Below are 17,450 nucleotides of genomic sequence, written 5' to 3' on the forward strand. Positions count from 1 at the left end.
GGCATAGCCCCATGTATAATGCATTACAGAACTACAACCAACCAAGCTTTTCATGGTTATGATGTCTAAATGATATTCACATCAAATATGGTCAGTTTACAAGGTGTGTGTGGGGGGGATGGTTTTCTGGCAGCAAACAAGGGATTTTTCTGAAGAGTCACCAAGCCAAATTCTGTCCTCCTTTACTATGCCCATCCCCTGGTCTTCATATTTTGCTCTTAGCTATGCCTGTGTCACCCACCCCTCTTTCATCGAGTGGGGCGGCAGTGTGCAGAGAGCAAAATTTTTGCCAGATAGTATAGATTAGGAAAATAGCACCTCTGTTTTTTTTTTAAAAGAACAAAGTTAGGCAATTAAAATCCAAAGAGTTCAAATATTTTATTCACAACATAATGTAAAAGAAATATAAAATGTAGCATTTTTATACACACTTTTGACATGCTGCAAGACAGACAACACATTGAAACACAGGTTAGGCATCAAGTGACCCGTGAGGCACATTCCAAACCCTTGGACAGTTCTTTGAGACATGCAAAATCCTCTCATAAAATAACCCACAGAGGAAGAGGTCAAGCAAAAAACAACACCACTGCAATTATGAATACCCAATTTTGTCTGGCTCCAAACATGAGATGCATTTGAAAGTTCCAGAAATGGAAGTATGGTATAGCATGGATAGTAATTAGGGTTAACCCGCTGCTGCTCCCCACAACCTCATATATGGTCTACAAGAAAAGTAAGTTTAGAAAAAGGTTAACATTTATAATACTGACATGAAAATTAAACTGCTGAGTTCCAGGTATTACATTTTAACATTGTTTTGAAGATTACAGTAGAGCATCAATTTAGAGCAGATCTGTCTCACTTTAATAATCCAATGACCAATTTCATGTCTCCCAAAAAGTTGACTATTGAATCAAAAGGAAAAAAAATGAGGATCAAAGCTATTTGAGTATCAACTGCAAACTATGCTTTCTGTTGAGACTGCAAATATTTATTCACAACAGATCAAGCTAGAACTGTCTGAAAATGGGAGGAGATACTGCAGTGATATCTGTATCATTTCTTAGAAATCAGGACAAGGACTCTATATAAGAAAGAGAGAAAAAAATTAAGTGTGTGGGAGAAGGAGAGAAAATGACCTGTAGATATGCAGGAACATAGATGGGCAAACCCTTATCAGGTGAAAGGCAGATTCTTCCGCTGACATCTTGAATCTCTCACAAAATGGGTTGGTTGTATTGAGTTTCACATAAAATATAGATCTTATAACATTTTGCCAATAGACCTCAGTTTTTAAACATTTTGAAAAAGGTGGATTCAATATGTTTGATTTAAAACTGTTTGGAGAACAAATGGTCAAATTAAGAACTGATATAAGTAAATGGAATTGCACCCACTGAGAGTGTGTATCCATCCTAATCTATCAAAACTTACAATTTTTAGAATGGTACAGTACAAAAGTTTTCAGCATCTAGAATTCATTGAATCTGTTGTCTGTTACTAGAATTGTCCAAGTTTTAACAGTAAATATTAGACACAAATATCTATTAAAAATATAAATATTAGATAACTGTCTGACCCCGGTTATAAAATACATAATAAAATAGGCACTTTAACTTTGTAGTCTTTGCATAGCTAATATAAAATGGGTGTTTCAAAGTTTTGAAGAGTTTTTGTGCAAAAATTCCCAAATAGAATGCAGTTAAAAACCACCACAAACAAAAAAAAACAAAAACCTGGATTGCAGAAATAAATTCCTCCCCCCCGAGTGAATAGTTATCAACAGAGGTCATACTTAGTATGCAACAGAATAAATATTGCATACACATTGGAGTATTCCTGCTGTAATTTGCCATTTTTAAAAAAAGTTGTTCTTAGAAATTTACAATTTGTGGATTACAAAAACCACTTCTAAGCAGAAGGGGCAAAAACTGGTACATCCTGTAGTAATAAGGTGTGTGCATACACACAGCTCTAAGCACCAAAAGCACATGAAATAAATGCTTTCATTTAGCCTGCACAGCTTTGTATCTTTGAAGAGTCAATCAGCTACTGCTTTATACTAAACAAAATAAATCAAAAACATTAACTCATTTTAAAGACTTAGAACTAGAAATGAAATCATTCGTTTTTTTAATAGCTGGCTTTACCTCCAGACCATATTTTGGCAGTTTTGATGAGCACAGACTTTACAGAAAAGAGTAACCAAGTCCAGATGGACTATAAAGTCAAATTTATGACAGTGTTGCTCAAGCACCTCTTTTTTCTTTTACATTAGACACGCTAAATCAGATGCATATATTTGATGCTGCTTCCATTCACATGGGCAAGCCTCTTAATAAAACTGGAGCTTATGATGCAGGGAGTCTAGTCTGTTGCCCTGGGAAGTAAGCAGATATTACAGGTGGAGTTCCTTGCTTGGGTAACATAGTTCTTGATAACACTGAAAAAAAAAAAAAAAAAAAAAAAAAAAAAATTGACCAGATATTGTACTCTTTGTAAGGTGGTTAAATGCATATACAAACAATTATTCATATTAAATTGTTTTGAACAGACATCTTAAGTTCACCATATAGTAAGCTTCCTACCCTGCTACCCTACCCCACCCCCAAAAAATCATTTTGTCTCTGATTCAACTACATTCACAAGCAGATGCCCAACTTTAAGTACGGGGCTATTCACGTGCTTAAAAAGTTAGGTACCTGCTTAAGTATTTTGCTGAATCAGGACCTCATACTATAAACATTCCTGTGTAGGTTAACAGATTTGGCCAATAATATACTTCAAGCTGTTCTATTCTAATAACATAAATTTGCCAAGAGTAAAAATGGGCCTGAACCAAAACTCCAAAATGCCATTTCTATTCTTCTAAACTGAGGAAGTTCAGATCAGAACTTACCAGTTCAGGTCCATCTCTAGAAGTAACTCCACCATACATTCATATTGTATCCATTAAAATACTACTGTGTGTCAAACAGTGAAACCTGAACTACCTCAGTATTCCCCTACACATCGAACAGGAAACAATTGAGGTATCTTAAGATATCATGCTACATCAAAATGGTGACCACTGTAACGTGGTTTCAAATCACACACTGTTAAATACACAGGGTATTATGACTAAACATTTACATTATGGTAGCACCAAACAGCCCTGAACTGCTGGCCAATTGGGTCAAACAAACAAATCATCTTTCAAACAGTTGCACTCCATTAGATCATTTACCTGTACTTGCTACAGACAAAGGTTTTAGTCCTCTCAAAGGCAAGTTGCCATCTTTCTTCAAATATTTCATGTCTAAACCAGGTGGCTCACTGAAATATCAAAATATGTTTGGGGAAAAGGTTATTCAAAAGGGAGCAAGCTGCCTGTAATTAATATCCTTTTAAAATTATATGGTCTCTTATGCCACCCCTCCTCCTCCCCAGTTTTCTAGTTATTAGCTTTTATTCTTAAAATGAGCAGAAGTAATATAGTACAATGTATTCTTGATAACCAAATAAATAAAAATACAGCTAAGAGAAGAGGCATGAAGTAATATAAAATAAAGGCATACTGCAACCAACTTCAGTTGCAGAACAGTGGACTGTAAACAAAAGGAGTTATACAGTTCATTGCTTTCATTCTGCAGCTACTGAAACATTGCATTTAACATTGCACTCTGACTAGGAATCCTAAAAAGAATGATTTCTTACTCTTAAACAAACAGAGAGCTAACAGCACCCATCACCTTTTACAGGCTATGGCTAGTAACAAAAGGCTCAGTCAGGATACTTTGAAAATGACACAAAATTCTGTTACTATGTACAAAGATGTTACTGGCATTAATAATAAAATCAAATTATCTATCAATTTTAGATAAACAGTAAAGTTATTAAACAACATTTATAAAAATAATTACGGGGGGGCGGGGGGAGCACAGATTAAAAATACAGAGCAGTTTTACTAAATACCTAACACCTATTTCAATTTATTTCCATTGTCACAAGATTGGATCAGTCAGAACTTTCCCCTCACCCTCTAAAAATACCATCTAACCACTCTCACCACACAAAAAGCCACACAACACCACAACATATTTTTCCTGCTTATGAAGACTTACATTAGGGTGTGTAGTAAAATGCACACCATCTTGATATTCACAAAAAGGGGAAATATTTGGAATTTACACTACAGCCGGAAGTACTTTTTAACAGCAGAAAGGAGATAGAGTCAGACACAGGAAATGTACATCCAACAATCCTCATAGTGGAATATTATAGGCAATGAACCGACCTAATGAGCTAAAAATAAATATAATGGATTCATGTGTGTGTGTATATATATATATATATATATAAACAAAACAAAAACAAAAAAACCACACATTTGTAACTGAGGAGAAAAATTAAAAATAAAAACACACCATCTAGCACTTCACCCCAAGATGAATCACTTGAAGCTTTCAAAACCAGCCAACCTACATTGACGTAACCCTGCTGCCATTGAACTCAGTGGTAAAACTCCCACAGACTTCAATGGGAACAGAATTAGGACAATGCCAAGTGCTTTTGAAAAATCCCACCCTGAATCTCTACTTTTGTAGAGCCTTGAAAATGTGCTACCCACAGAGGATCAAGTTGGCTGCCTTATATGGCATATACTCTTTTTGCAAAAAGTACTGCATCACTGTTCCTCTATTTTAATGAGCTGTGATATGGTGCTGGAGTCTAATGTGTTGCCATAAAGGCGTCTATTATGCAAGTTCTGATGGAGCAAGCAACTGATGGTTTAAATATTTCCCCCCTTTATACTGCAGGATAAGAGGAACAAAGAGAAAAAAATTACTTGGAAAAATTACTGTAACAGCTCTTCTCACATCCTCAAAGTCTCTCTCTCTCTTTGAAGCTTGGGTTTAGGTTAGATAATGGCTATAATCTTTTGAAACCAATGAAAAAAAATCATTTACTGTGGAGATGAATATCAGCTCTATTCTTGCCTCGCAAAAAGTACAATACTGGTGTTCGATAAATAATATACACTGCTAAAATATTCTGGCTGATGTCACAGCCATTAGGTTCTTGCTTCCATTTTCTCTTCTCTTTCCAGAAAGGATTTTTGTTTGGTCTTTGTTGGTAGAGTCTTCTATTTGTCTCCAAGCTCTTCCCACCATTAGAGGAGAAGGTGGGAACGGTGGTCACTGAGTGAAAGTGGCTGCAGAGATGTCTGAACGGTTAGGTTCCACAGTCCACATCTCAGACAAGCAGCACAGTCCCCTATATCCTCGTCCTGCTGCTTATTGGGGGGTTGCTTGAGCAACAACAAGGTGTGCTGGACTCTACCCTTCAGGGAACTATAAGGAGGTAGCACCTTACTTTGGAAATAGTGTGCTATCTGCCTCCAAGCCAGGCAATTCACTTTATTGAAAAGTGTTTCTAGAGGCAAAATACTTTCTAACCTTGTCTTTACTTTCCTTGCTCTTGACAGTTATATTTCTATTCATGAAGTTGTGCTGGTGTGTGAACGGGGATCCTGACTCCAAGGACAACAAACAAGCTCAGGTCAGCTGCCCACATACCAGATCATACTGAAGAGAATTAGAAGTTATTTGGAGAAGCACCCAAGTAAAACCTAATTAGCTGGCAACATTTTGAATTTTAAAAAGGCACACAGTTCCATCAGGGGTTCTCAGTGGGAGTTCCTAAATGCCAGTCATTGAACCAGTGTGCTTGGCCTCCTAGTAGATATTAGGGAGAGAAAATCCATTGCCAGGATTATTGGACCTGAAGAGAGGGTTAAACAAAACAAAACAAAAAAGTGAAAATAGACTTCTCTGCAGGGTTTAATTCTTTTCCAGATCTTCCCTGGTACTTTTGAACAGTCTCCTGGCAAACAAATGGATGTCCCATGGATTCCTTGAAGGAAAGAGAGTCAAACAGCAGCCCGTATAGCACTGCCTGAAATCTCAGACTGATGTTACTTACAACACAGGAACAAATTTGACATTGGCCAAATATGTGATTTTTCATAAAAGCTTTACAGACACACACACACACACGTGAAAATAGAACTTGTGTAATCTTGGTCTTTAGAAGTTACCATAAAATGATGTAGTTTGTTATATCACTCAAACATACAAAAAGGAAAAAACAAAAACAAAACACCACAACTTACACATGGCCTGAGTTTGGGGGCACTAAAGGAGTGGAGGTTGGTGGACAAGGTCTTGTCTCATGTAACGGAGTGCTGGTGGAATTTGCTGATAAGTTGATGCGTACCTATACAATTTAGAGAGAGTGAAAAACAAAAGCGTTGGACAAGACACCTGTGTGTTTATAAGGCTCCCATCACCACAGACAGCACACATTTTTCATCTCCCAAATAGAACACAATCGTCATTGTACCATTAAACCATATTTTGTGATTTTTAAAGTCCCTTCTTTTTTAAAAGATCACTTGGGTAACTACTCAGGGACATCAGGCCTAGATCTCTGCTGTACTACACTACTTTTATGCTTGCACGACTCCATTGTCTACAGTGAAAATACATGGCTCAAACTGGTGCAGCGCAGTGAAAAGGCATGCCCACTGGCTTCTGGAGCCAGATTCAGCTTCCACTGAAGCCAATGACAAAACTCTCATTGAATTCAAGAGAAGCAGGAGAAGGCCCCTAGTTTGTGTTCTTGAGAGGAAACTGCATCTGTGAGGGAATGCCTGATGTACCCCCTTTGGAACAGTATAATATCTGTATTATTGCATTTATTGCTGTAAATGCAACCAGAGGCTTAGGCAATGGGCTAATTTTTAATACATCTGGAAGTAAATACATTATGTGAATAATTAATCTCTAGGTAAACTAACTTAATAAAAGTTGGGGGGGGATAAAGCTTTACTGGAGAAGTTTGAGATTATTGCATTTTTTGAATGTTGCCTCACAATTGTCAATAGAAGCTTCAAATTAAACACACATTTACATATTTTCCTTATGCTAAATTTTTTACAGTTAAATCTAAATTTATTGTTTTCATATTCTCCACCTATAAAGGCAATTTTTATTTTTTTAATTTCTGTTTTTCATATCCTCCAACTATGTACTAAAAGAATTTTGGCTTCGAGTCTAACTCTATAAATGGGAGGTAGATAAAATGATACATTTTACAACTTCGAAAAAAAGACTACTACATGTCAAATGTTGCAATTTTAAGGCCCAATATAGTGCAGCTGGCTGAAACCAGGAACAGATTCTTTATACTATTACAAGATCTGAGATCCCAGCTCTTTTGTGGGCTACAGACATTTCTAGCTCTGATGAATTGTGAGATATCAGGCACAAGAATGGATTTAGTCAGGGTTGAGCCACACACTAGTGATAGTTTTGCTTGGGGAGGGGATAGAGAGAACATTTCTTGTACCAGATTCTTTTTTTTTTTTTTAAATTAACAAAAGGCCAGACTGCTTAAAAGCTGCCTAGAGATTTGGAATATAAGTAGTAGGCCCTAGCAGAAATGGATTAGCAGGCAGAGTGTAGGGAGGCAATGAAAGTTACAAGATAAAGGCCATTTATTGTACAGTTTTAGAAAAATGAAAAAAAAAATGCTTTTTCAGATATATAATTGGGCTCATAGTTAATTTTTCCAGGAGGAACAAATAAGCAAAAATGGTTAAGAAAAATGCTTCTTCCCTCTTTCCTCCAAAACCATTTACCCAATTCCTCTCTTGTAGTCTGTGTGCATAATCTGTCAAAAACGGTTAGTAATGTTTTCTTAACACATTTGTCATTATGTTGTATTTATGACGTAAGTCAAAACTGTTGGGCAGAGGGGAATACTTAGATAAGAGTATTGGCCATTTCGAAGTGTTCTATTTTTTCAACATTTACATGAAGCACAGTTCCAGGTCTCTAATGCAGTTATTAGTGTCAAAACATTCCACATTAACATTAGTGTTCTGGTGTGCATTATCCAGAAGCAAATCACAATGGAGAATTAAGCTGTTAAAAACTAGGACACTTCAGCAGAATACATTATAGTGCAAAGGAGGTGAAAAATAAAAAAAGTATATATGCCTGCCTGTGGATTATATCTTGCAGCACTGGTGTCCGCACATGGGATACTCATTCGCAGAGGAACAGAGCCTTTATAGTTATTAGAAAGGGAAGCAGTGCTAATCGGTGGAGGCATCACAGGGACAGAGAAAGGACTGTTATAAAGTAGAAACCGAGGCTGTAAGGGAAACAAACAAAAATAAGTGGAAGAAAAGGCTGTTTAAAGTAAAATATGACAAAAGCAAACAAGCCTCCTGTAGGGAGGCAGTGTGGTTCCCTGGTACCCCGGAGAGGGACGAGCTCCGCCGGACACCAAAGTGGGCAAAGCCAGGCACTCCAAGGCTGTCCCCCAGAGAGTCAGAGGCTGAACAGGAAGTACAAGAACTCAACCCAAGAGCTCACAAGAGGCAGCCACTGGAGAGACTAGACACCTTTGGCCCAGCTCCCGCCAGGGAGACTCCAGCAACCAACGGCAGACCTGGAAACTGGCCTGACCTGCTTACACTCGATGCGAACCAGTGTGTGGGAGAGTCACTGAGCCTACCCCTCGCCAGCTACCCCAAGGATCCAGGGGTGATTGACACACCCCCCGCCCCAAAGATACCACCTTGACCCAGGTACCTCCAGAGGGGATGTTGGGAAGTAGCCCGGTGGCAGCCAACCCGGGTCTGCCTACAGCACAGCTGGAACTCACGTCAGTGTTGCGGCCAGGATCCCCACTGACAGCAGCAGCCCTTTGGCCGCTGCTAGGGCCCCAGGCTGGGACGTAGTGGAGTGGGAGGGCTTGTGTTCCCCCCACACACACACACAACGCGTGGGTGGCAGTCTCCCCCTCTCCCAGGCTGCTCAGAGCCTGAAGCCTGGGTGTGCTATTTACCGGTGTTTGCTCAGCCCCTGCCTGAGGACCTGAGCCTTGGACTCTTTACTGCCATGCCCTGACCCGAGGCCTGGGCTTATTAGCCGTTAATTGTTACTTGTGTGTGATCAACCCCCTGCCGGACTGCTTGAGCCAGGACCCCTGCAGCTTGACTGATTCCTCAAGAGGCCGTGCAAGGACTAAGGGAGGTGGTGTGGTTCCCTGCCACCCTAGAGAGGGATGAGCCCCGGCTAACCTCTCTACACCTCCCAAATACGCTTAAGTTGTCTTGATATTTTTCTGATAGAACTCCTACAAAAGTCTCAAGTATAATAAGGTCAGTTTTATCCAAACAAAAACAAAAAACTCAAACCCTTCATCCACATACTTTTTTTAATGTCTAAGTATGTGCTAAGCAAGAAACATAACATTATAGGTCCATAGTACAAGCTTTGTTGCTAAGCGAAAGCTAAATAGAAAAAGACACACTAAGCAAATAGATTTGTGACAAATGCCCCTCTTTTCCCCTTACCTCAAAAAAAAGGTGCCCACCCTTTATTAATGTTTTCAAGGTGGAAAAGCCCCTTCCACTGTGCATCTTTTCCCAATGGAGGGAACCAAAAGTTTTAGAAAAAAGGAGTCCCCTTCATAGTAAAATGAAAGCATGGGGCTATCAATAGCACTGCCAGCCATAGACATCTTCTGATATATTACCAGAGGTCAACTGAGTTTGAAAGTAGTTTGAGGACAGGGTATTTTTGAGCCAGATAAAGGACATGTCAGTGACTGCTCTTTTTTTTAATAAAGACAATCTTGTCGTTTGTAAGTTTAGTCCCAGCCTTTCACCATAACAAGACTTTTTTCCAAGTGCTCATTGTGTCTTACTTTCCTTTTTTTTTTTTTTTTTTTTTTTTTTTTAAACAGAAGATAAAGGTGTTCAGATTACCATCCACAAAAGAGAAAGCTTTCAGTTAAAAATGGTGGTTAGTTGAGGAGCTTGTGTCAATCTACAGAAATCTGACACATCCCTTGCCATGACTTTGTATTAAGAGATTCCCATCCTACTTTTATCTTGTTTCCCAAAAGTAAGGGCTTAGTCTATATCAGAATTAAAAAGCTTTTGAAATTGATTTAGTTTCATTAGTACAACTTTTCAGACCTAAGAGAAGCTGCTCTGTTCAGACTTTGTCTTCCTTATAAATTATGTAAGCCCCAAAGGTGTAATGTATCACTCCAACCCAAGACAGCAACGGGACACAAACAGCAGACAGACCCAATGATGCAGTACTTTGGCTGATCGGGGAATGAGCAGAAAGAAGCTCAGTTGGGATGGAAACAAGAATTCATTGGGTACCAACTGGAGAGCGGAGGACAGAAGGTGTCAGTAATTTAAGCAACAATGTTAACTGGACTCAGCCATCAAAACTTTGTTTAGTGAAAGGTTTTGCATCACCCTCCCAATAAAGAAAAGCATCTTTTATTTGGGGGGAGAAGGGACAAACACACTGAGTCTTAATCAGAACCAAACGGATTAAAAATCATCTTCCTGAGTTTTAGTATGAGAACATTCCATCATCAATACCACATAGGATTGTGGTAGCTTTGCTTCAGTATTGCCAAGCTTACCTCTTTGCCTAACTATATTGCATAACCCTAGCTATGCATGGAATTTTAAAGCTCAACACTGTTCTCTGCTGTCCTCCTTTCACGCTGCCACTTTTGCAGGTTTGGGCTCTATTCCCTCAGCTGAGAGAACATAAAACACTAATTCATCATTAGAGCGACTGAAGGAAATTCATAGATTATTTCATAATTAATATTTTCCACAATAGCTTAAAATTACAATATATAATTCACATGTAGCCAGACAATAGTTTTCCCCACTTTTTTCAAAACACTACTTGGGATGAATGAATAGGGTAAGCAGGTGATTCTACATCGCTATTGTGGATTATTAAACATGGTTATCAATGAACTTCCTCTGTCCAGTCTTATTTGCTAGTATTCAGATTATCCATCCAAAACATTTAAAACACAGGCACGCCAGCTCTCGATTTTTCTCATATCAGGTCATCAAATACACAGGCATCATGTAATCTTCTAACCTTACTGCCTGAATCAACATGGCATTAACACAGCACAGTTTCAGTTCTACTGCAAGTGGTTTTTCCATCATCTCCATGGTGTTTACCCACTACAAATGATCATCTACCTCTGAAAAAAAAAAATGAGAGGCAATTTGTCAATCTCCAAAGCTCTTTGTCCAATCAGTCTTGCAGTGCAACTGGGATTTTTGAATAGTATGCAACATGGGATTTATAGGAGGATGCACTTCAAGATTCGTACCCTCTCAGGAAACTTCCATTAAATATATATCTTCGTATTCTGTCATTACATCTTGTAGCTTAGCAGGTGGTAAATGCCACTGGAACTGGGAAGTGTTTTGTCTGCCCCCCCCCCCCCCCCCCCTTTTTTTTAAAAAAAAAAAAATGAAAAAGAATCTGATCAATTTAAGATCAGGCATGTCTGAGACCAAACACTGATAGTAAATCTGTGTTCATGTTTTAGATATTTGCATTTTCCTTGTACTTGTATGTTATGCTGCAAAAAAGAAACATCTATTGGCTTATCTCAAATATGAAACAATTTCTGGATGAAAGGTGTGAAGGGTAAGAGCTTTAATTGTTCACAGATGCTTTACAGGTATTACATGGTGAGGCATTATTACTGCATATACGGTCTCCTTTTATATATGGGCTAAAATCTTCAAGTTTGGGTGAGGCACACAAATCTATATACAGGACACCTAAATAGCTTGATTTTTAGAGGTGCTGAACAGTGGGAGTTTCCAGTAGACTTCAACTGAGAGTTCTGGGTGCTCAGCAACTCTGAAAAGTCAAGTCACTGAAAAACGTCCATATGTGAATTTAGGGATCCAAGTTTGAAAACAGTTAGCAATAAATTTTAACTGGTCTTCAGCCTTTTCTTGTGTTCTATACTGTCTAAGCTTTATTCAACTTCCTGATTTATCAGCTTTTCACAACTTTTAGTCAATCAGTCACAAACATTATCCTATCCCAAATCACTTTGCTCATGTCCGTAATTTCTCTGCCCTTAGCCAGGAACTTTAACTTTTTCTTCAGATTACTATATGGATTCAGCTGGAACCTGTGTTTAGTTTTAAAACATAGGGAGTACTAACAATGGGTTAGCTTTTGCAGAGTTTCAAAACCTATTGTAATATGCCCTTAGCTTGCTTTTCTCTTCAGCAGATCTATCCATCCAAGTATTATAAATGTCTCTACCTCCTCTTCTTCTCCAAACAAGTATATACTAGCATTTTTGCTCCTCAGCTTTGAATTTTAGGAGAACCTTGAGAAGACGCTCCACCAACTATTTAAATTTCTTCCTCTCCCTAAGACTATTCATGCTTTTCCCAATTATTCTAGACAGCCTTACCCCACCTGTTTAAAAAAAAAAAAAAAAAAAAAAAGGATGCACTGTTCTTACAGGTTTTCTGAAACTATGAAGTTAGACAACTTGGGTAAATTTTTTTTTTCTTTCAAAATGAGAGCCTAAACTGTGTTAGGAGCCAAAGTTCCATTTTCAAAAGTGGGGTTTTGCTCTTAAGTTCCTTAAGAGCTCTTGAAAATTTTACCTTGTTTAATAGACTGGTTTGCTTTCATGACATAGGAAAGAGCTGCTACCTACAGACTAACATATTATTTCTGTACAAGATTTAGGAAGCAAATCAAATCTAGTTTTTATAACAAACTAAAACACCACACACTGAACAGTGTGATTTCCCCCCATCCCCTTCCCAAGACCCAAAAAGTCCTACACAGATAAACATGACTTGTTAGACTAACTATAATAGCATCATCTAGGGAATCCCAACATCATCATGGAACTCTTGGAATTTTACTCATCGCTAGGTTCTTTATTTTTATATACAGCTGCCTATTAAGAAAATATTTCACTTATTTTCAGAGGCATCTTAGTGCACACACATCCTGCAAAGCGTCTTAACCCATCTAGCACCATGTAGCCTAATTTTCAAGAAAGTAAATTCTTGTCAACCAAAAAATGTTAAGTGGATAAAAGATAACTGAGCCATACAGCTGTTTCTGTCATCAAGAGAACAGCTTGAAGAGTTTTACCCAAATGATTTTCCTGCAAATATTTTGACAGTAGTGATCTAGCTAGAGAGATACACAGATTCATAAATTGCAATTTGGTTTCTTCAATTCAGATCCAGGGTGATTGTAATATTGAAATCCTTAGTAAAAAGAACCCATTATGGCAACTACTCCTTAAGTTGTTCTTTGACAAAAAATTAGCTTGCTTGGCTCCTGGCCAATGAAAACCCCAGCCATCTTCTTGGGTTCCACAGCAGTGGAGTCAGTTCACTATTCCTAAAGGGATAACATAATTCCATTCTGATGGCTGTAGAATACCAAATTAAGTATGGATCTCTGTATATGGCAATCTAGGGACTCAGTAAATTCAGAGAATCCCTAGAGTTGGGTCCTTCACCTCCCATCTGATTGTCAGCAAGTTAGGAATGGAGAAGAATTTTAAAACGACAGCAGAACCAAAGTATCTGTCTCTCACTACTCTGGAAATGGAGGGGTCACGCAGATTTTAAATCCCCAGAACAAATCAACAAATTAAAAAGCCAAACAGGACTGAGGAAAATGAGGGCAACACTTTCCAAACAGATGATCATTGGGGCAGCTCCTTAAGGGTTTTGTTATAAATTAAAGTCTCCCCATCCACAGATTTTTTTTTAAAACGGATACAAAAAATCCCAACCAACCAACCTGTCCATTTACTAGAATTGTAAGGTGAAGTAACTTCTGAACAGTCTGACATTAGCGAGTGGTGGGCCAAAGAGATGCAGGAGAAGTTTCAGACTGGCTTGAGTGTTTGAGAAACAGAGATGGAAATTAAAATAGCTAGCTCTTAGTAAAAAGTGGTTACATATAGCTGGACCATGGCTGGACACAACAATCTCTTTCTACAATCTGGCTCTACTGTATTGCATTTACAATAGCCACAATATTACCTTTGCCATTTAAAAGAAAAAAATTATTCTTCACAAATTATGTTCAATCTGAATTCTGAAGGCAACAGTTTTTAAATTTATACATTATTTCTGAGGCATTTTAAAAGTTGGAGCCAAACTTATGTCAGCCATCTAACAAAGCACAGTGCCTCTATTTCAGCGGTGTACTACTCACTCAATGATTTGTCAGCTGGATGCAGAGACTGAGTGAGGGTAACCAGCCCTTAGAATTAACAATCATATTGATTTTTCCTTTTTTACATTTGTTAGAAGCCATGTTCCAGATGGTCCTGAAAGAAGTGAAATGCTTGTTAACATGTCCTCATGGTCTAATTTTCCATAGTACATCAGTCTATTTCTTCACTGCTGCATTTTTCACTGAGCCACTGGGATGCATTTTCACCTCTGTACCACCTGTCAATATCATCTTAAGATTTTTTTCTTCGGCTTTGAATATCATCCACAGCTTCAGTTTAGTGCCATCTGTTCTACACCTCAGAATTCCTGAACAGCTCTTTTCTTCAGACAAGTATCATTTGGATATATATATTCCCTACTGTGTTTGTATAATGTGGAAAGCACTACACAACCTCAGACTTCATTTAATGTTTCTCCATTGACTATTTTACTTACAATTCTTAATCCTTTCTTGTTTACATTATGAGCCAACATGTACTGGATAGAGGCTACATATCTTTTCCTGTTGATTCTGAAGTGATAAAACATCAGGAAGAAACTGCATGAAGATAACACACTAAATTTTCTGCACTGCTGACAATTTCCATTGTCCAGATGTATACCAGTAATGGACACCTTTCTGGAAAACTCTGTCCTGGGTTCAGCAGTCTCACAGACAGGATAATGTCTGTTTCTAATATGACAGTACATCTGCTGAATGAAGAAGAGGCCAGCCAATTTATTATTTCCTCCTGTGTCCATTGAAACAATATAACAACTCTGTATCCATTGTATAGTTTTGGCCACTTTGAGAGGGGGTAACCAGTACAGCCATATCCCTCAGGTTAAGTGTAGAACTCGCTCTCACTCTACCAGAATCCTTTAAAATGGAAGACATTTCACATGCAACCACTGCACATTTTGTTTTTCCTTCCCAGTCAGATCTCAACCATCACCCATGCTCACCTGAACCTCAAGGGATAGATACTCAGCACAGCTGACAAAGACAGGGAGCAGAAAGTTTGGAAAGACAGGGAGCAGAAAGGGCATAAAGTTAATAGGGGGCGGGGGGGGAGAGGAGGAAGAGAGAGGCCAAGAAACTGCCCTAACCTATGCTGGGGGCTGTTTAAAAGCTGCTTTAAATGGCTAGCACTGGAAATCAAGAGGAGCACTGTATACTCCACTCAACCCCCAACAAATCCTCTTTGTGACTCAGAAGAAATCCTCAGCTGCCCTCAGAGCAGTTTATAGTGGCTTTGTGCTGCTAAGAAAATGCAAAACAAACAGCTACAGGCAAGGCCAAGCATCTTGCCCCAGGAGCGAGAGATGGGCATGTTTAGAACGGTGTGGCTTTGTTCAGTTTTCATTCAGATCGGAGACTTATTGTAGTTTTGTGCATATAAATAATCAAAAAGATTTCCCAACCATAATTCAGTGTAGTACAGCAGAAATACTTACCAGGCCATTCTGCAAGGCTGCTGAATTGGTGGCACTTCCAGCACATGGCATATCACTGTGACCTGATGCCCCATGCATAGATGCAATTTTATTCTCATTCAGTTGTTTATTTAGCCAGGAAATTACTACAAGGAGAATAAAAATGCACAAAATGAACATTCAGCTCTACATAAAATGTAACAGATTTCTGATTTGTCTCATACAAAAATACAGGCAAGTATATTAGAGTAACTGAGGACTACAGATAGGACAATGAATTAATGCCTTAACTTTGAGGACACATGCAAGCAAGGCCAACTGACCTAATTTCAATATACTGTAAATGGAATTACACAGCATATGTATTTTCAGAAAGCCAACAGTAATCAAAATGCATTGGTCACAACATCCATCATATTGTATATTAAACATGCACACAAGTTATTTACAATATTAAGTGCTGAATTGAGGTTGATTGAAAGAAGTCAATTAAATGAAATTTTAAGGATTATCATCACCACATATAATGGGGATGCAATTGAACCCCATCCTACAGTGCTGAGCACTGAGTGTGAGGTGGTAAGCATCTTCAACTCCCATTGAAATCAATGTTCTTTGTTTCCTGATACCTAGGTCTTGGACGGGGTTGGAGTGGCAGAGTTGTTATTCAACCATCATTAATGTGACTTTGCACATATAAGTTTTATTAATTGTAATACTCTTTGTTTCCTCTTCCACACAGCTATATACTGTATCAGTCTTACAGTAAAAGTTTTGTACCAGATTCTGATCTCAGTTACTATACTGACTTCAGTACGGTTAATCCATTTTTATAGTATTTTAACAAATGAGAACTTGATTCATGCCTCGATATGCACACAGAGAAATTCAATACCCACCTTTTCCAGTTCAAAGATCAAACTTTGCCCTTGAAATTGGTTTCAACTCATAACAGAGTGGAGAAGTAGCAAAACTAAAATGCCCATGGAATATAAAATGTTTTTAATAAGGCACAGGTTTTAGTTAGATAGTTTACATCATCATTCTAAAGGGTGCCTTTACTCTCCTTACCATTCTCATTAGTTTTCAGCAACTGTTTGCTTTCTTCCAATTTCTGAACAGTGATGTCCAGCTGCTCTTGCAACTTAAAGACCTGGGAACAGTAATGAAATTGTTTCTTTTGAAGACTAGATTGCTCAGATTAATGAATTATAGTAAATAAACAAAAAGTTAAAACTGGTACAATTCTTCCTCATTTAGCAACACCAATACCAACCTTTCTATTTCTACATTTTCCCCCATAACAATCATTATGATACTAATAACACACACTGACAATTACAAGGGTTGGGGAGAGTCAGGTTATCAACCTGCCTTCCAGGAGATTGTAGTAAAGCTTGCATACTGTACGTAAACATTAAATATTTTGTACTTTTCCATGCAACATATATACACACAGACACTTACCTCTTCCTCTTTTTGTTGAAGGGCCTGTTTCACATTAAGCAGCTCCAATCTCTCCTTTTGAAGGGTTTGCTCTTTTTCCCCTAATATTTTTTCTTGTTGCAGTGTCACTGCATTTTTTAACTTCATCTTCTCCATTAGTTTCTTCATCTCTCCCTGGAGCTTTTTGATAATTTCATTAGCCTACCCACACCCAAAAAAATAAATAAACCCAAGTGAACAAACCTGCCCATCGATTAAATTTAATAAATGCTCATAAGTGTCTTACTTTCAGAAGTTCCTCAGAAATAGACTTCACAGTGCTTTCAAATTTTCCAATTTGAAGCTGTTTCATCTCCAGAGATTCTTCCAACTTTTTCTGAAAGATAGTTTTGTATTCATGACAGGACAATGTCAACATAACCAAATGCTGAAATTTAGT

General features: G+C 38.1%; 1 protein-coding gene across 6 annotated transcripts in view; it reads right to left on the reverse strand.

The window, feature by feature from the left end:
* Positions 1–359: 359 nt before the first annotated feature.
* Positions 360–17,450, reverse strand: part of LOC117879510 (spindle assembly abnormal protein 6 homolog) — a 42,727-nt gene continuing 25,636 nt past the window's right edge. For 4 of the 6 annotated variants that reach the window (XM_034774751.1, XM_034774753.1, XM_034774752.1 and 1 more), the window contains 8 exons: positions 17,298–17,387; positions 17,033–17,212; positions 16,637–16,718; positions 15,587–15,711; positions 8,053–8,205; positions 6,158–6,261; positions 3,230–3,318; positions 360–2,446 (listed from right to left, as the gene is read on the reverse strand). In XM_034774751.1, the coding sequence (XP_034630642.1) occupies positions 2,355–2,446; positions 3,230–3,318; positions 6,158–6,261; positions 8,053–8,205; positions 15,587–15,711; positions 16,637–16,718; positions 17,033–17,212; positions 17,298–17,387 (915 nt within the window). In that variant the 3' untranslated portion in view covers positions 360–2,354. The remainder of the gene's footprint in view (positions 2,447–3,229; positions 3,319–6,157; positions 6,262–8,052; positions 8,206–15,586; positions 15,712–16,636; positions 16,719–17,032; positions 17,213–17,297; positions 17,388–17,450) is intronic. The other 2 variants (XM_034774754.1, XM_034774755.1) reach the window with 1 other exon arrangement.

Source organism: Trachemys scripta, chromosome 6 (genome assembly GCF_013100865.1).
Source record: "Trachemys scripta elegans isolate TJP31775 chromosome 6, CAS_Tse_1.0, whole genome shotgun sequence".
Taxonomy (NCBI): Eukaryota; Metazoa; Chordata; order Testudines; family Emydidae; genus Trachemys; species Trachemys scripta.